The sequence below is a fragment of the Solanum lycopersicum genome, chromosome 6 (genome assembly GCF_036512215.1).
Source record: "Solanum lycopersicum chromosome 6, SLM_r2.1".
Classification (NCBI taxonomy): Eukaryota; Viridiplantae; Streptophyta; class Magnoliopsida; order Solanales; family Solanaceae; genus Solanum; species Solanum lycopersicum.
Window position 1 is genome coordinate 43,087,020 of NC_090805.1, and position 20,221 is coordinate 43,107,240.

At 32.8% G+C, this 20,221-nt stretch overlaps 3 protein-coding genes across 3 annotated transcripts; 2 read left to right on the forward strand and 1 right to left on the reverse strand.

Moving 5' to 3' along the window:
• Positions 1-846: 846 nt before the first annotated feature.
• LOC101255601 (vacuolar protein-sorting-associated protein 11 homolog) lies at positions 847-7,182 on the forward strand. The gene is made up of 5 exons (XM_004241792.5): positions 847-1,933; positions 2,075-2,248; positions 2,358-2,681; positions 2,773-4,533; positions 6,506-7,182. Exons 1-5 carry the CDS (start codon positions 1,718-1,720, stop codon positions 6,893-6,895), a joined length of 2,865 nt encoding a protein of 954 aa, XP_004241840.1. The 5' UTR covers positions 847-1,717; the 3' UTR covers positions 6,896-7,182.
• A 76-nt stretch (positions 7,183-7,258) lies between these two features.
• Positions 7,259-10,871, forward strand: LOC101255306 (uncharacterized). Its single transcript, XM_004241791.5, has 2 exons — positions 7,259-7,655; positions 10,445-10,871. The coding sequence occupies exons 1-2, from the start codon at positions 7,604-7,606 to the stop codon at positions 10,657-10,659; spliced, it is 267 nt and encodes an 88-aa protein (XP_004241839.1). The 5' UTR covers positions 7,259-7,603; the 3' UTR covers positions 10,660-10,871.
• A 4,614-nt stretch (positions 10,872-15,485) lies between these two features.
• On the reverse strand, positions 15,486-16,887 carry TCP13 (TCP transcription factor 13). Its single transcript, NM_001247037.2, is given in 1 exon segment — positions 15,486-16,887. A coding segment is annotated over 1 exon segment (978 nt). The 5' UTR covers positions 16,767-16,887; the 3' UTR covers positions 15,486-15,788.
• Between the last annotated feature and the right edge of the window lie 3,334 nt (positions 16,888-20,221).

The window sequence follows — 20,221 nt, forward strand, 5'->3', positions numbered from 1 at the left end:
TAGTTTGGGAGTTTAAGTTACTACTTTACTTATCCTAGGGTAATTTAATTATGAATATTTAGGGTAATTCATTTCCTTTTTGAAAAAAATTATTCTCTTTACTCTTTAGAAAGAAGATGCTAACCTAAGTTCATCAATTTTCTTTGACCGAAATAAAAGAAATGATATTCTATGATTATATTAATACACTTCACAACTAAATATATATTACAGTATTACGATTATAAGTTAAATATATAGAGAGCTATAATTCTATAAACAATCATAGACTCATTCATTAATTTAGTACTTATTGTTTTTTTAACCTTTTCACTTACTGTACTATTTATGAATTCATTTACTTCATATCATAACGAATTTATTTGTCTCACTATACCTTTTCTTAAATTATTTTTAAAAAATAATTGCCACTCCATTCTTGGTGTAAAATCCAATTATTCAAAAAATCATTTCATTCTAAAAAAACTGATAAATTTTTTTGAAGATAGTTTTTATATTAGTCAAAGCATTTTGTGAAGAATTTGATCTATTTGTCGAATGAAAAAAGAATTCTATTCAACTAAAAAGAAAAAAAGTCGACCTTTCAGCAAAAGAATATTAATTAAATAAAATCTTATTTTTCTAAAATAAAATAACAGAAAAAATTTCACTTCTTTAAAAAATAGAAGGGAAAAAAGGCCAAAAATACCCTTCTACTATAGGAAAAGATCTAAAAAATACGCTCTATCCATTTATTTTGCTAAAAATATTCCTTCATTCATATTAATGGCTCAATTTTATCCTTTAAACTAACAGCCCTTTCTTTTTCTTTATTTAAGCTTCTGACGTGACATACAAGATGAAGATGAAGAATGATTCAAAAGTTGCTTTAGTTTTGTGGACATCTATTTTCGTGATTTTGATATAAATTTAGCAATACAAAATTCTTATTTTGATTTGAATTTAGTTTCTGGCTCCAGTACTCAATTCATTTTTACAATCACTTTTTTTTTCAGTTCAATGATTCGATACTGCATAATTCTAAACATTTTCTTCACTTCTTTTTATTTGAATTTATTTTTACTATTTACACTCAACCCAAAATTTTAATTTTCATAATATAAATGGAAATTTTGGTACAAATATATAATTTTTTCGATAAAAAATAGTCGTCAAATTTTTTTTATACTTTTGATAAATCTTCAGTTCACTTTTATCTCTTTATCATTTTCAAAGGTTCCTCACGCTAGTAAAAAAGAAATTAATTCAATCTTGTTTGCCAAGTCATCAACTTTGGTGGGGTTGAGGTTTCTTATTTTACCCAATAAAAAAATAACACATAATAAAATAATTTTTAAAAAATAAAATAAAGAAAGGATGGTTAGTTTTAAGTAAGCATAAAGGTCACCGGAGGGTTATTTTTAACAAAATAAATGAATGAAAAATATTTTTGTAATTTAGCGATATTTTTTGAAAAAAACAAGCAGAAACGGGTACAGAAGTGACCCGACAAAACCAATTTGGTATCATTCTTCAACTTTCCATCCTGTCTATGGACCTTTTCATAAAATTAGATCAAAATTTCATCTAAGAGTCGATTCAATTCTTCCTACAACGTGATTGCTAACAACTATAAAGTTTCAATTTTTCTACAAATTCCAGAATCATACTCACTGGGTTTGCAATTTCATGTAGTGGGTCTGGTTGAGCAGTAACTAAGGGCTAGACCAACAAAAGGATGTATCAATGGAGGAAGTTTGAATTTTTTGAGGAGAAATTTTCTGGGAAAGTTCCAGATGATATAGCGGGCAAGATCCAATGTTGTTCCAGCGGTAAAGGAAGGATTGTGTTGGGTTGTGATGATGGCAGTGCTTCGTTATTGGATCGAGGATTGAAGTTCAATTATGGTTTTCAAGCTCATTCTTCATCTGTCCTCTTCCTCCAACAGCTCAAGGTAGAATTTTTTTGAAGTTCCTCAATTGTTACTACTTATTGACGCAATGATAGACATAATTTGGATGAAAACCCCATATACTTATTTAAAGTTGATAATGCAGAATGCATTGACTTTAGCTTTCCTCTTTATGTTAACTAGCAAAGGAACTTCTTAGTGACTGTTGGAGAAGATGAGCAAATAGCTTCCCAGCCCCCAGCTGTTTGTCTTAAAATTTTTGATCTTGACAAGATGGAGCCCGAGGGAACAAGTACATCAAGTCCAGATTGTATTCAAATACTGCGAGTGTTCACCAACCAGTTCCCTGAAGCAAAGGTGTATATTAGTATTTATGAAGTTTCTTCTTTCCCATCTACTCGTGTGCCTTTTATTTTATTGCGTATCATTCAATTATGAAATGGAAGTACAAAACATATAACTGCAGATCACATCGTTTTTGGTGCTGGAAGAGGCTCCGCCATTATTACTCATAGTTATAGGGCTGGACAATGGTTCCATCTATTGCATTCAAGGAGATATAGCCCGTGAACGTATCAAGCGCTTTAAGCTTCAGGTGGATAATCATTCAGACAAAAGCCAATCCTCCGTCACGGGTCTGGGATTCAGAGTGGATGGTCAGGTGCTTCAGCTGTTTGCTGTTACCCCAAATACAGTGAACTTGTTCAACATGCATACTCAAGCACCAACCCGGCAGACTCTTGATCAGATTGGATCTAGTGTAACTAGTGTTGCAATGACTGATCGATCGGTGTGTGCTAATTGAAGTGTTCTTTATTATCTTCTTTCCTTTTTGCTGGGAATTTCATTTTTTTAGTGTCATTGATATTATCCTCTTATAGGAATTCATTATTGGTCGGTCTGAGGCGATATATTTCTATGAAGTTGATGGCCGTGGTCCTTGTTGGGCCTTTGAAGGAGAGAAGAAATTCCTTGGGTGGTTTCGCGGATACCTGTTATGTGTTTTTGATGATCAAAGAACTGGAAAGAACACTTTCAATGTTTATGATCTGAAGAACCGGTTAATTGCCCACAGTATAGTGGTTAACGATGTGTCTCAGATGCTTTGTGAATGGGGTAACATAATACTTATTTTGGAGGACAAATCAACTTTATGCATTGGGGAGAAAGATATGGAGAGCAAATTGGATATGCTTTTCAAGAAGAACCTTTATACAGTTGCTATAAATCTTGTCCAAAGCCAACAAGCTGATGCTGCTGCAACTGCTGAAGTGCTGAGGAAATATGGCGATCACTTGTACAGTAAACAAAACTTTGATGAGGCTATGGCTCAGTATATACACACCATTGGACATCTAGAACCTTCATATGTCATACAAAAATTTTTGGATGCACAGAGAATCCACAATCTCACCAATTACTTGGAAAAGTTGCACGAGAAGGGGCTTGCCTCAAAAGATCATACCACTCTTTTACTAAATTGTTACACCAAATTAAAAGATGTTGAGAAGCTGAATGAGTTTATCAAAAGTGAGGATGGGGTTGGGGAACAAAAGTTTGATGTTGAGACTGCAATAAGGGTATGCAGAGCTGCCAATTATCACGAGCATGCCATGTCTGTTGCTAAGAAAGCTGGGAGGCATGAATGGTACCTTAAAATTTTGCTTGAAGATCTAGGCAGGTATGAAGAAGCTTTACAATATATCAGCAGCCTTGAGTTGAGTCAAGCTGGGGTGACAGTGAAAGAGTATGGCAAAATTCTTATTGAGCATAAGCCAGCTGAAACAGTTGAGATACTCATGAGGCTTTGCACAGAGGAATCCGAACTGCCTAAGAAGGGAGCATCTAGTGGTGCATTTATTTCAATGTTGCCTTCTCCTATTGATTTTCTCAACATTTTTGTGCATTATCCTCATGCACTTCTGGAGTTCCTTGAAAAATATACCAGCAAAGTGAAGGATTCATCTGCTCAAGTGGAAATTCACAACACACTCCTGGAATTGTACTTGTCTCATGACCTGGATTTCCCATCAATTTCACAATCTAACATAGATGATGGTGGAAATGATCTAGCACATAAATCTTCAAAATCAGTATCTAATGGGAGGGCTATATCGAACAAGAAAGACGTAAATGATGAGAAAGGTCGTCAAGAGCGACGTCGGAAGGGGCTGACCTTGCTTAAGAGTGCATGGCCTTCTGAACTAGAACAACCACTATATGACGTTGATCTTGTCATAATTTTATGCGAGATGAATGACTTTAAAGAAGGATTGTTGTTTCTGTATGAGAAGATGAAACTTTTCAAAGAAGTTATTGCATGCTACATGCAGGTACATGATCATGAAGGTTTGATTTCATGCTGCAAGAGATTGGGTGATTTGGGTAAGGGGGGTGACCCTTCTCTTTGGGCAGATTTGTTGAAGTATTTTGGTGAACTTGGAGAAGACTGCTCAAAAGAAGTCAAAGAAATCCTGACATACATTGAGAGGGGTGATATCTTGCCTCCCATTGTGGTTCTTCAGACACTTGCTAAAAACCCGTGCCTCTCTCTCTCAGTTATCAAAGATTACATAGCTAGAAAGTTAGAACATGAGTCTCAGTTGATTGAAGAAGATCGCAGAGCTATGGAAAAGTATCAGGTTGGTACTTGTCTGTTCGAATTCCATTTCATATTTGTGTATGTAAATATTTTGGGATACCTCTAATGTGTATAACTTGCCTCCTTTCAGTATTTCCTTACTAGAGTTAAAAAGTTAATTACAGTACAGTGACATAACTATGGGGAGGGAGGCTTTTTTGGTTTGTTTTTATCTTTGAACAGCCTCCTTTCAGCCATTTCCTTGATGTGGTAATTATAGAGCAATACCATCTATTTAACTTATCTGAGTGTTTCATGTAGTACATGTTGCAACATAGTCTGCTGTTGGTATCTTCCATATGTTGGTGAAGATAATGACTGTTGCATATCTTCCCAACATAGTAGATATCAAAGAGACTCCCAATTCTCTGAGCTGCCATCTCATCACATTTGACATAATGGTTTGTGGTTTAAACAAAATGGACACTGTTTCATTCCTATGGCCCCATGTAGAATTTCAATGGGGAGTATGGTAAGTTAGGATGCATATTGCCGATCCTAACTTGTTTGGGACTGAGGTGTTGTAGTTATTATAGTAGTGTTTTTTCTGTTCTTTGGTTCCAGTCGGCAAAGTTTCCTATTACTTGTCACCTCTACTTCAACAACAACAAGAATCTCTTCATATCTGTCACATATTCACTTAATTCCTTTTCTTAATTTGGGTCTGTGGGATCCCTTGCCAACTGACTTCGAAGGTAATAAAGTTGTCCTTTTTTTTCTCCAAGAAATCCTTTTCATTTGTTTCTTGTTTGGTTGAAACAAATATGGAGAATTGTAACTTTTATTATTTGTATTTTTGGTTTTGTCAGGTCTGTTTTAATTTTTATGTGAAAGGAAATTCTGTGGCTGAAAAGTGGAAAATTGGAAATTTTAATTGTTCTTGCATCTCTTTTTGTGAAATATTTATGGGCATTGTAAAGTTGGAGAAGAAGGACTAATAAGTGGTTAAGTACACAGGAATTGCTGTTTGGGTCTTGTTTGGTTTGCCCTTTTATGGTTGATATTTTTTGCTTGACAATTGTAAGAATTAAAAAAAGGAAGTTACTTTGATTGGACTGTAGAAGCTATGATTTTGATGATCAAATAATATTGAAATAATTTTGGGGTAGAAGGTAGTCGAGTATTGCCTAGTTCTCCTATCAGTATTAACATTATTATTATTCTGATACTATCTTATTCTTTGATTTTGGTATTACCTGTCATTTCCTTTGCTTTAGTTATGGTACGGTTTGTTGTTTACTTGTTCCTTTCTTTATTGTTTTCATCGTGGTTTCTTCGCTACTGTATTTGTTTCATTTTAACTGAGGTTCTGTCGGAAACAGCCTCTTTACCTTCACAAGGTAGGAGTAAGGCTGCGTACAAACGACCCTCCCCAAACCCCACTTGTGGGACTACACTAGGTATGATGTTGTTTCTGTTCTTTCAAGGATTTTTCTTTACCCAATTGATATTTCAATGGATAATGAACTATCACATATAACATTCTAGGCCACTGTCATCATATATCCGAGTTCAAAATTAGCCTTTCAGCAATACGTCTTGTGTACTCTGTTTTTCTGCTTTTTTCTTTTGGGAGAGGGACGCCAGGAGTGGCTGAAATAACTGTCTTTCATTCTATACTATCTTTTTGATAAAGAAGGATATACTATTGGCATCTGTTGCCTTCTATTAGTTGTTCTCCATGGCCACATTTTCTTTCACCATTGAATTAGATGCTTGACTTCTATTGTCTTCTCTTGGCTACAAGCACCTAGAATCACTGCTTAAACTTGCTATTCTCTGAGCTCATTACCTATGCACCTGATGACGGGTAGTCTTCTTGAAACATGAAATATTACTCCCTAAGTCCTTCTCGAGAAATAAATTATTAGATATTTATATCCAGTTATCTCGAATTCTAATTTCATCTTCATCTGAATTCTTATGAATCCTTGAACAAAATTAAGAAATATAACATTCTGGTCATTTTGCAGGAAGAATCATCAATAATGAGAAAAGAGATCCAGGATCTAAGAACAAATGCTAGAATATTTCAGCTTAGCAAGTGTACTACTTGCACATTCACCCTAGACCTTCCTGCTGTCCACTTCATGTGTATGCACTCATTTCATCAGCGATGTCTTGGCGACAATGAGAAAGAGTGCCCCGAGTGTGCTCCCGAGTACAGAGCCGTTCTGGAAACAAAGAGAAGCTTGGAACAAAGTTCCAAAAACCCAGACCAGTTCTTCCAACAAGTCAAGAGCTCAAAGGATGGATTTTCCGTAATTGCTGATTATTTTGGCAAGGGGATTATCAGCAAAACCAGCAACGGGCCTTCTGAAGCTAATGGATCAAACAGTGCTTCTTCCGGCAACGATTTCTAGCGTTTTGTCATCACAGTTTTTGAGTACTAAAGTTGTTGAGATCTCTCCGGCTATAAACAAAGTTCATTGAGCTACATGTTCAGAAGAATGTCATCCATCCTGTTTGGTGTTTATTAGGCCACTTGTTTCTTTTAAGGTTATTGTTGAGCTGCAGTTCTACAACTCTCTGTGAACAAAATAAAATTATGTGCAGAAGAACAATCTGATTGATTTGGATAAAATCTGCACAACAAAATGTATTTTGCTGACATTGATTACAAGTGGGATTAGTTGGTATTTTGACAACATATTATTAGTATACTTAATAATTAATAATGCATCAGCAGCTAATTATTTATAGGGAAATTATCTATGTTAATTTCTAGTCTATATTTTGCCAAAAATAGAATTCTATTATATTATCGTCATAATGAAAAGTGAAATTCCGAAAAAAATACTAAACAAAATGAACAAAGCTTCTCCTCCACATTAAATTTTTTAAAATCAATATAAATATTAAAAATAGTAAGTTACTAACGACATATTATATCTCATAATCAAATATTCAATAATAATAATAATAAATAATAATGAAAAAAAATCGGTAGCTGTTAGTAGTATAAAATTGGAAATACAAAAGTCTAAAAAAATCATTACTTTAAACTTAACCCTATCGAAACTACTCCGAGCGTCCATAGCAGGAAAACGAACAAAGGCAAGAGAACGGCGATGGCGTTGAACAACGGTTTGCGTTCATGTGCATCCCTTATCTCCAAAACTGGTATTCTCATCTCGTAGAACTTATTTTTTCTATTATCATTTGTTCATTTGGTTTTTTTTTAAAACTGATTTATGATTATTGGAATGATATGAGTCGATTGATACAGAGCTGATCGATACTTACTTTTTAAAAAAAAATTGTTGTTGATTTATTGTTAATACTGAATGTTAAGCTGAAAATATGAACAAGAGAAGTCAATTTAGATTTCCGCTGCTGATTTAGGTATCGGTTTTTTAGATCTACCATTTTCTGGGGTATGCGCAATTGGCATATTTTTGTGGATCTGTTTGATGAAAAGTCAAATTAGATTTCCGCTGCTGATTTAGGTATTGCTTTTTCAGATCTACCCATTTTCTGGGGTATGCGCAATTGGCGTATTTTTGTGGATCTGTTTGATTTATAAGAACATAGGTATACATTTGTGATTATTCATATATTATAGATATATCAATCTAATAGTAGGATTTAGTTCAATGTTCTTAGGAACGTCCGCCCCTTCTTGTCCATTCTTTGTTCATGTCTATCTGTTAGTTATTGTCGTTACCTTTACATAAAGTATGTGTCTTTCATGAGTTTTTGTAAAGCTTGGTTAGAATTATGAGATTTTGGAGTGCATCTAGTCTAAAATAGAATCTCAACTTTGTAATTAAGGACAAAAGATTGCATATTGGGATGAAATGGTCCTGGATATGGTGGTTCAGATAGTTGATTCATTGATATTGGGAGGCAGGATAGGTTGGGATTGTCATCCCTCAAACCATCCTTCAAATAAATGAGACTATTGTTACCAATTTATAGCAATTCTGTGCTTCTGGTCTTGTGGCGCATAGAGAGATGATACTTCACTGTTAATGTTGTGTGTTCCTCCTGTATGAATTATGATGCAAGACTGCTGGTTTCACAGTGCTGCAATGAGCCCTGTTCTCTCTAAAGTAATACGTTAGACTAAAATATGAGTAGAAACATCTAAAGATCATGACTTCTATAATAGAACCAAATAATAATTTCAGGTGGGCTATACGTACAGTATTTAGATTTGAGCATGAGGTCATATCTATCCATGTTATGCACAGTGGCTAGTTGTTGATATGTGGATAAATCAGCTATTTATGTAAGCCCCCTCTGTGAACTTGTGTAAAAGTTGGCAACAAGTAACATTAAGGATATTAAACAAGGTGCTCCATGTGAGTTTTTACCCTTAATAGTTCCTACTTTTTGGCTCATTGGCTGCTATACAGCACATATGCGCCTCAATATAAGAAGCTCTCTTATAATCTCCTGTTTTAAGTTTCATGCTTAATACAAGGGAATTTTATTCTCTTTTTTCTCTGTAACAACCGCTACTTCCATCTTATCCAAAATATCTACTTCTGATAGCTCTAACTCTGGTCTCTTTGAGGTGATTTTATGTTCTTTATTGGCAAGGACAAAAGTACAATTATTATCATTGACATTCCAAGTTGAGCCCTGGTACATATAACTATTGTTGTTTTCAGCTTGCATGGAGCTACTTCCAAGATAAGAGGTTTGATGTAATTTTGGTCTAGAGTAGTCCATAAGGCTGGCTCTGGATGCTAGAACGGTGTATATATCTTATGGTGTCTTGTTTGGCCCACATGAATACCTTTTCGTTTATTTGCTTCTAAAACTTTTAAAGAAGGTTCATCAATATTTTGCATCAATCTGACCCTCAGGGGTTTGGTTTAGCGCTTTGAAAATATAACACGTGATGTCTGGGTTGGGCGCACGTCACCAGTTCAAACCCTTCCGCTAGCAAGAGGTATTTATGTGGGAGCAGGGTACTCCAAGTTCAAACTTGTGAGCCAGTTGGAGTTGGTCTAGCGAACCCACAGACCATTTCTCAATTATAAAAAAAAAATGCATTAGTCTGATGCAAACTTGTCCAAAAAAGACTAAAAACGGCAAAATTCTCCCCATCCGTTGGAGCAAAATCTCAGATACTCTTTTGGTATTTGAACCTGCACCTTCTGAAATATGCTTGGCATTATCAAGTTGTTCCATCTCTTAAGAGCTTGTTGAGAAAATATTTTCACTTTATAGGTTTACTCATCCTGATGACTATTATCAACCATAAATCACAGTACTAGCCTAGGCCCTGCATTATGAACCTGGATGCATGAAATAGTCAGAATAGTTTGGGCGATCTTCTGAGCATTGTTCTTTTTGTGAAACATGTGATTATCAAAAAAAAATAAGAATGATAGTGCTATCTGCTGGAAATGCATTTGAGGGACATATCTTTAGGTCTATGTGAAAATTTTATAAATGCTTCAATTCTATGAATATACTGATGTCAAAGAGGGAGAGCGATGGATAGTGGGTTTTATCAATTCAAATCATTAACTCAAAAATTAATTAGTCAACCTTCTAATAATTTGAGGAACCCTCCCTGGTAGCTCTCCCTCCTCCTTTGTCGGACAAGCATACTTCCATCAGTTTGACAATCTTTTCATTGGAACAGTGTGGCAATTGAAACGTGTTTTTCTACGGCCTGCTTGAATGACTTCGAATTATTTATTATGCCAACTTCTTTCTTTATGCACAAGTTCAAACGTCTGTCTTAACCGTTACATTTCAAACATTCTTTGATACTTGTTTAGTTAATTATACATGTTTTGAAACTTCCATTTCTCTCATATTTCATTTCTAATTGTCTTTCATCTTACCGTTTCTTTATGAAAAGTTTATTTCAATCAAATTTGGATGCTGTTGTTCATGCTTTTTACAAGTCTGACCTTGCTGATAATTGAAATTTATTGTTTGGTCAGTGAAGAGAGAGTTCCACTCAACAGGCGTCAAGAGAATGGGAGGTCATGGACATGACGAACCTTTTTACATTCACGCAAAACACATGTACAACTTGGACAGGATGTCAAACCAGAAGCTGAAGATGACTCTTGGTGTCTGGTCTGCAGTCGCCATTGGTGTTATAGTCCCAGTTTATGCTGTCGTCTTCCAGCAAAAGAAAACTGCTTCTGGCTAGATCATCATGCTATTACGTCTCCACCACAATAATGCTGCCCTTGGAGCTTCCATGTATGAAGATGAACCTATTGAATTAGAGAGCATTAAATAGCTTTCAGTTTTGACTTAGCTTTACCCTGGTGGTTGCTTTTCTTGTTTCTGTTTTGGCACAACATTGGTATGCCTGGTTCATTAATAATATTTTCTTAACTGAAAACCATATTGGTTGAACATGTGTCTGATTTAATATCCATTTTCTGACTGGCAATTACTCCTATCAATTCAAAGAGAATGTTCTTCTTTTTGGGGTAAAATCTCTATGATATGCCTGATATATAGCACACGTACCCAGCCAACAAAAATTGGTGTAGTATATTAGTATTTGGGCAAACTAAAATAAAAGGAAAAGGTTTTACAAATGTTACATAAAATGTTTCTTTCTGAATCCATAGTCGACGGTTCAAAAAATGAGTATATAATCAATTGGAAGTTTCCATATCTTAAACTCTGATCACTGTTTGAAGAATTGCATAAGTTCATGTAAGAGAATCCTAGGCCAGTTTTATGGAAGTTACTTTTATATTTTTCTTCATATTTTCAAATTTTTACTTTTAAATCTGTTTCTTCAACTCTAGCGTTCCTTCATAGTCACAATCTTTTTACTGTGAAAATTTGTCTTCTTTTAATATATTTTACACTATATTATAAATAAATATAAAATGTATACTACATTGGGTGTTCTAATAATAATAATAATAATAATATTATTATTATTATTATTTTTAAAAAAGCATAGAAAATTTGAAGTTTAAATGAGGAACTCTTTATTTATAAGTTCGAAATCAAAACGGCAATAAATTTTTTTAAAAATTTCAAAAAGGCAACTCAACTAATTATGAAATTAACAGGGCATTAATTATAACGGTATCTAAATAAAGTTTTCAAAAATATGGCGCAAAATTTGATGAGCCTTAGAAGGCGCAACAACTTTTAGCCTTGTAAGGCTCAGTTGCCATGAGCCTTACAAGGCTCAAGGTTGTCAGCGCCTTGCATGTGATTTTTGTTTTAGAAAAAAAAAATTGTTTCATTCTCTTGTTTGTCAATTAGTTATTCTTTTTTTTTCATTTTATTTTCTTGGGTTAAAACTTGGACATTGTAATCTAATTGAGTTATTCTCTGATACTACTTTCACATAATTTAATGTAGCTCAATTAAAATACTATCTCTTAAAAAAATATAAAACAAAAATTTATCACCTCAAACCCAATTAAATATGAATACGATAAACATTTACTTGTATCTGATGTTTATATTTAATCCAAGTTCTTAATATTAAAAGTCAATAAATGGGTGACTTATAAGCACTGGCAACACGCCTCTATATGCTTGTCGCAATTACGAGTAAAACGCGACAAGCATTGGCCCCTACTCTTTATTCATAAAACACATTCAATGATAGTGTTTTATGAGTAAAATTATGTTTCTTTTTATACATTGTCGAAATTAGTATATTGTCCCTACTCTTTATGCATAAAATGCGTTCAGTGATAGTCTTTTATGAGTAAAATTCTATTTCTTGTTATAAATTATTGAAGTTACTACATTGCCCCTACTATTTATGCATAAAATGTGTTCAGTGATAGCATTTTATTAGTTAAATTATGTTTCTTTTTATAAATTGTTGAAATTACTATATTGCCCCTACTCTTCATGCATAAAATGTGTTCAGTGACGGCATTTTATGAGTAAAATTATGTTTCTTTTTATAAATTGTTGAAATTACTATATTGTGTCTACTTTTTATTCATAAATAGCGTTCAGTAATAGCGTTTTATGAGTAAAATTATATTTCTTTCTTATAAATTATTGTATTTATTATATTACCCCTACTCTTTATTCATAAAACGCGTTCTTTACTTTATTCATAAAACGCGATCAGGATATCTCATTTTATCCCATAAACCAAACGACCCTTCCATAAGAACTGTTTTCAAAATCATGATGAAAGCGAAGATTGAAGAACCAAACAAATTTAGTAAGATAGGTCCTATTTAGTGTTTGATTCGCCTTTTCAATTGTTTTGTTATGTGGTACTTGAATCAATTATCTTTTTAAAATAATATTTTTATTTTCACGAGATAAAAATAAGAGTATATATATATATATATATATACTCTTTAAATTCTACTTCTAATAATATAGTGAGGATATTATTGTTGTTGATTAGGATAAGGCAGACAACAAAAATAAGAGATTCCCACCTTCTTTTTGACCTTTGATGCTACTTGTGGTGCAAGTGGAAGATAGATTCAATAATTGGAATTTGGTTAATTTTTTTCCTGAATTTTGAGGGAATCAATTTAGCTAAAGACCTCTTATTCTTGTTATAGTTAATTAAAAGATGACAACCTCAAACTATTTGAAAAAAAAAACATATTAGACAGTTATTTAAACCAGGACAGCATGTATTTTAATGCTTCTTTTGGTAACTGAGCACCAAAAGAACTAAAAAAGAAGTCAAGAAAAAGCCTCAACTAGATCTGGATTGCGTATTACAGGTCTCATTTGGATGTATCGTTCACTATATCTATTTTCGGGGTTTCTGGCTATATTTGAGTTACTCATTACATGATTCATTCAAGAGTGACGATCCCAACAAGATTTTCTTTGTACTCGATATTCAAATTTTTGAGAACTCTGCTTAAAAATGAAACAGTTTCACTGATGCACCACAACTCATGTTCGTAAGAGAAATCTTTTGCTCTTGTTATTTTATATTCCTTTCTATATTTCAAAATTGGTGAAATAATTGTAAACACCTTCATTGAAATTTTGGTTTATAATACTCCACTCCCTAGTGGTTTGCCACATATATAACACAAAAAGGCAATGATGGTGGAAGACAGAGAGAATTGAGAACAAGGGGGGGAAGGCAGTTCTAGAATAGCTTATCCTAAAATTTAAATTGGATCATTTTTCTTCTTGTAAGATAATGGATAATCCATAAGATCAATGATATTTAATAGCTTAAGGAATATTCTACATTTATCCTTTTTTGCAAAACTATAAAAGAAGAAGAAAATGAAAACAATATATATTACAAACTTCTACTCAAATGACAATTATGAGTATTCATCTTGGGTAGTTGACATTAGATATGCTTAGACCTTAGTCTAATAGTATAGGGACCAAAATTGAATATAACCATCATTTAGGTGAAGTCTTAAAAGCATCAATGAATGTGGTGTTATGGATGAGACAGCCAGCACTTTCCTTCGAATAGAATCTTATGTTTCACAAATTTAAAATATTGTAATTTCAATACTAATACGAAACACCGGAGAGAAAGAAAATAGTTTTAAAAGCTTAGGTGCATGATGCTGTGAGCATATTCACCCAACAAAATAGAATCTTTCCAATTCCTAGTGTCACCAATGACCAATGTCACAAGTCATTGGTGTTGCACTTAAATTCTACTTGTGAGATTGACACATTCAACTTAATAGTGTCACTAAACATTGGCCTTGATTGCACTCAACATATCCTTTGTCTTGCATTTCACATCCTACTAAAATTCTTAGTGACATTGGCATATTGGGTCCTAGTGGTATTGTTTGGCTCCTCTTAATTTAAAATTAACATGATAATGACAATTCAAGTGCTAACATGATACTTCTTTTCAATCCAATATAAGTAATAGTACTCCCCCGTCCAATTTGCAACAGACTTTTCTTTTTAATCTGTTCCAAAAATAATATTATTTTACTATTTAGTAATTTAATTTTAAAAATTTTCTTTTACTCTTGATGAATTGATTTTCAATCACATAAATATACAAGGACTACTATAGATCATAAGTTACACAAATTTTTATTATTTTTTAAATAATTTATCAAGTCAAAAAGTATCACGTGAAAGTAACAATAATAGTAAAAATTGTGAAGCAATCGAATTAAAAGAACAGCTAGGCCATACAATTTGAATGTAACCATATTTGGAAGACTCAGTCAACTAGTTGATAGTCCCTCTTGTCCAAAATAAAAATTAATTAATACATTTTTCAACTTAAAAAAAAACATTTATTTTTGGATAAAATGGAATAAACTAATATTTATCTGTATCTCTCTCAATTATGTACAACTTGGAAGGCAAGGAAAGGAGGGCCTTTTGGAGAAGACCTGACTCCACCAATTATGAGGAACATTTTGGAGGTACATTATTATATTAGTTTTTTTGTTATTATCCAAAATATTATTTTTTATTCAATATTTGATATTACTATTAAAATTTAATTATTTTTAATTTGTGTTACGTATCGTATCCCGTGGGATCCCCATCCGAAAGAAAGCGGAGTAGCCCCATCACCACATCCTTTTGATGGTGTTCAAAATGAATTTAATCATCATTTTGCCCAACCCAAAATACCAAAATATAACAAAAGAAAAAAACCATAATATAAGCAATTACGATGGTTCTCAAAAAGAAACAAGCTAAAAGGGGAAAAAAGAGAGGGAATTTCGAGGTAAGAATTAAGAATCATACTCATTAAATTGGTGAAAGTTCAAATTATCAATCAATTAAACTAATAAAATTTTATCATATAAATGATTTTTGGGCAAATATTTTTCTATCAACAAGATGAGCATGTGAATGACGAAAAAGGAGAGGTAACAAAGCATGACATTTGATAGGATTATAATTAAGATGTTCATATGAATAAAAATTAACTAGCATTAGATGTTTATACCAAAAATATGTCTTCGATTTTATCTATGCATTTAATTCATCAGGTCCTTTTTTTAATTAGGCAAAAATAATAGTGCAATAATGTAGAAATCCATGCACTAGGCTGCAACTCCAATTCCTCTTCAATAAAAACTGTTAAAAATGAGTGAAAAAAGCACTGAAAGTAATGAAACATTTACAATGACCGCAAACAATTCTCTCCTAACTATAGGAAAAAAATGCATTAAGGCACCAATCTTGCGAGTTTATCTACCCGTATTGAAGCATGACTATTCTAAATTTGCGTCATGTAGGCCTCATTTGGGTAATCGCTTTTTATCAAGAATTATTCATACTCATGACTCAAACTCGAGATTTGACAAAAACAGTCCCACACATCCTTTTGTGGTATCAATGTTGGAGTTATGATTGGGAATCTTTGTGATTTTCATCACCACTGTCACTACCTTGAGGCTGATTTTGATGATGATGATGTTGTTCCAAATTCATCCCCAAATCAATCCCACTACCCCTACTACTACTACTGTTATATGCATTCATCGATGCCAACATTCCCATATTTGTCTCTGTCACACCCAACCCCAGCTGCTGAACCGGCTGTGGCTGCTGCAAAAACATTGATCCTAGTTGAACCGGACTGAACCGGCCACCTCCCGGTAACTCGAAACCACCAATTCTCTGCATGGTTGATGAGGTACCTGGTAGCATCCAGAACGTGTTTCCGACGTTACCGGCCGCCGGACCAACAGCCCACATGGCGGGAGTCGGTATGTAGCTAGAGGGATTCGATGAACCGGGTTTCGATTCTTGATCCGGTTCGTGACCTTGAACTCCGGTTCTTTCCGGTTTAGCTGATGATGACGACGGTGAAGTTGATGCTGCAGTTGTATCTTCTCTATACCTCTTCTTCATGAAATTCTCATCTGGGTCTTGCCCAAAACTGTTTCCCGGAATCTGGTGGTGGAAACCCAGCATAGTGGCAGCACCGCCGTGAATGAAAAGCGGCGCAGATTTCGACGGCGGAGCTGAAATTGTAGTCCCGCTGCTGCGTAAAGAGACATTAAGAGTTGAGAAATTAGCCGGAATTGTACCTGTTCCCGTCGCAGCTATAATCGACGGTTCAGCTTGTTGCAATAGCCACTCTATGGTTTCGCCATCCGACTTATGACCCAATTCTTTGGTTAGCTGAAAAACCCTGGCGGCGCATAAAGCCGGCATTCGAATGCGCCGCCCTCGACCGTCCACCTTGGTGTGACGGTCTTTCGATGGCTTCTTAACAATTTTAGTAGAAATCACATTGCTATTATTTTCATTACTATTATTATTGCTATTACTCCCACCATCTTGGTTGTTTTTGCTATTTGACTCTCTAAATTCCATGGCCTAACAACAAACAAAGATTTGTTTGATATTTGAAAATTTTAACCAATTGGAAGTTTTTAGCAAAAGAAAAAAGGCGCAAATGAAAGCAAGTAGTAGTGCAAAATGAGCCAAAACAGAACAAGTGGAAGTAGTGGGGTTTCTCTTTTTTCTTCACTTTAATTCAACTTTGTGGAATTTGGGTAATGGAAGAGAAGAGTAGGTGTGGGTGCCTACCAAATGAGAATCAATACAATTGTAGCTGGTGTGGGGCTAAAAGGGAGGTGGGGTCCAATTCAAACTGAGTGGTGGCAGGGGCAGGTGGGGGACCTGTAAAGTTAAGAAGAAAGCAGTGATAAATTTTGCAGAAACTAATAAGCCCACTCGTGGGGTCTCTTTGTTAGCAAAATGTTATCATAACTCTTTGTTAACCGATCTTCGATATTTGTATTGAGGTCTATTATAAGCTAGATTTAAAAGGATAAAATATATATATATCGTTTTTAAAGATTTTTAATTCAAATATACTAAATTTATATATATTAATTTGAAGAAAAAAAAGTAGTGCAAAACCTACAATTAACGGAATAACTATTGAATAGTGCAATGATCGAAATAAAATAGAAAAAAAAATATATTAAAATACAAGTCGCTCATTTTTAATATTTTCTTATATTTCTAAAAACCTCAAAAAAATTATTTTTTTAGTGTATCCGAGTTATATTAATGTGTCTAAACCAGTATTTAATGCATTCGAGCTATATATTACGTATTTGATTTATTTTATAATGTATCCGAAATAGTTTGTAATGTATCTGAGCTACATATTATTTATCCGAGCTAGTTTTTAATGTATTTGAGCTACATATTATGTATCTGATTTATGTTATGATTTATTCGAGATACTCTTTAATGTATTCGAGCTATACATTAATGTATCTGATTTGTATTACTTTTTAGGAATTAATCAAATTACAAACTAAAGAGGGATAGATTGTAATTTCATATTAAAATGATGAATTTCCGTAAAATATAAAAAAAAATAAACAATTTATGATAGATATTTCTTTTTATGAAAAAAACTAAAACAATATGGCTTAGTATAATGGCAGCCATAAACAAGCCTAGACCATAAAAAAAACACAATACTTCACTACTTATTATTATTATTATGTCATATACGCAAATTTCAAACTCTATTCTCTTGACAATCATGTCATGTCTAATCAATTTTTTTCGTATCTATTATATCTAATTTTTCACACCTCTTAACTAGGGGATATGTGTAATTTTTTTTCACATGCTCAAATCATCTCAATCTCTCTTTCATATCTTGTTAACCACGAAAATCCCTCCTATCTTATGATGAATAATCTCATTTCTAATCTTATCATTCCAAGTATGCTCATTCACATATTCACTATTATTATTTTTGTAATGTGTATGAAAGTTCTTAATTAATTAGCATTTCACTCCAAAAATGAGAGACCTCCAATTATGAATAAAATATGATATTCATCTTATCACATCCTTGTTAGTATAATATATCCTTGAATTTAGATGCAAATTAATTATCAAAAGTCATAACTTATTTCATTTATCAGACTCAAAATTAATTATTTGTGATATTTTTAATAAATTTATTTTCTAGTATATAAAGTGCGTGTCAAAATTAGTGGGTTCTGAATTCTGATGCAACCACGTCTTAAATTCTACACCTATTGGCCCTTAAATGTTATTTGTATGAACTTATTTTAGGTTATTAATTCTACTTTTATGATATAATTATCGTTTAAAGGATGTGATTTAATGCTAAAAGGATAAGAGTATATATTTATTACTATTGATAAATAAAAGTTATTACTGTAGTATTTAAGGTTGCTTTTATTATTTTTAGTTTTGCCAAGTTGCTTTTAATAATTTGATTTATGTGCTCAAAGAATATAATATCTAGTTATCTGTATGTTAGACTTTTTTTAAAAATGAAATTAATAATCTTGAAATATAAGATAAGATACTTATAAAGTAAAAGTGATTTAATAGTGTAATAACTTTTTTATGTTAATTAATTGAACAGGTGTAGATAACTATATTAATTATATCTTTTGTGATTATGAATTTAATTAGAATTCAATATACATAAATATTTTATGAAATTATTTTTACTCTATTTATATAATTCAAAAGTCAAAATAACAAATATATGATGATCAAGTTGCCATACTATGACACCATACAAGCTATATTATGTAAGTTTGTTTAAGTACCCCTACCCTTAGGAAAGTTACGTTCGAGCAAAGGCCGAGCCAGAAATTTTAATAAGGAATTCGAAAAAAAATAATTTTGAAATATCATATGTATTAATAAGACGATTTAATGACCTTTATAGCACGTGGCTCCATCACTATATATATATCGAAGTCCACCAAATGGCCCCTTAAATTTGCCCCACTTGTCTAGTTGTGTTTGTATATACACACACATGTATGCATTTATACAAAAAACTTAAATGCAGCAAAATTGCTAAAAATAAATAACAATACAGTAAAACAGGTAATATAAAACTGAATTTTCTGCATGTATTTGCTACCACAAAATCTGAAAAAAAACGAACAACTCTTCTTTGATGATGCTGATGTGACACTATTATTGTAGCTGTCACAAACCAAATACTTACCATAGTAAAAAGAATTTTGTATGTACACACATTTCGTAAACGAAGTACAGTGTCTATCGAAAACAATTTCAAGAACGTACATATTTTTTTCTCAAATTTTAATATGAAATTATATTAAATACGTTATTATTGTAAAAACGATAACAAACAGGATAAACTTTAGATAATTTGTACTCACATCTTCACTCTCATGAGCTCACCCGACGTTCAACGATAAAAAAAGTCAGAGAAAGTGACCAAAAGAAATAATGATAGGTGCATAGCTTGGAATATTATGTACCAGATGTCGAACTTAGTAGCTTTGATTTGAATTCTTTGTTATATATAAAAAAAAAATTAAAATCAAACATTAACACATGACATCGTTATCTTAAAATTTAAAATTCAAATTCTTAACTCTGTTTGGAGGTAGCAAATGGGTGATTAGACTTCAAATTGTTTTCTGGGGTGTAGATATATATAAAGCTATTAACATTATTAATTTGTTGTAATAAATTACCTTTTTATTATATAAATATATATTATAAGTCAATTTTATATGATAATATAAAAATAAATTAAAAAAAGAAGGATTATCCATACACATTAAACTCAGAATTGGATTCATTGAAGAAAGTTTGAAAAGGGAAGACAGCTCAGGTGAAAGCATCTAATCCTAACAAGGATACACAGCTCATCACAACTCAACCCCACTTCCCTCACCTAACTTTTTATTGTTATAGTAATATTTTTAGACATATATTATGCGCCGTCCGTTTTAATTTGGTTATATTATATTTTAATTTTTGTTTAAAAGAAA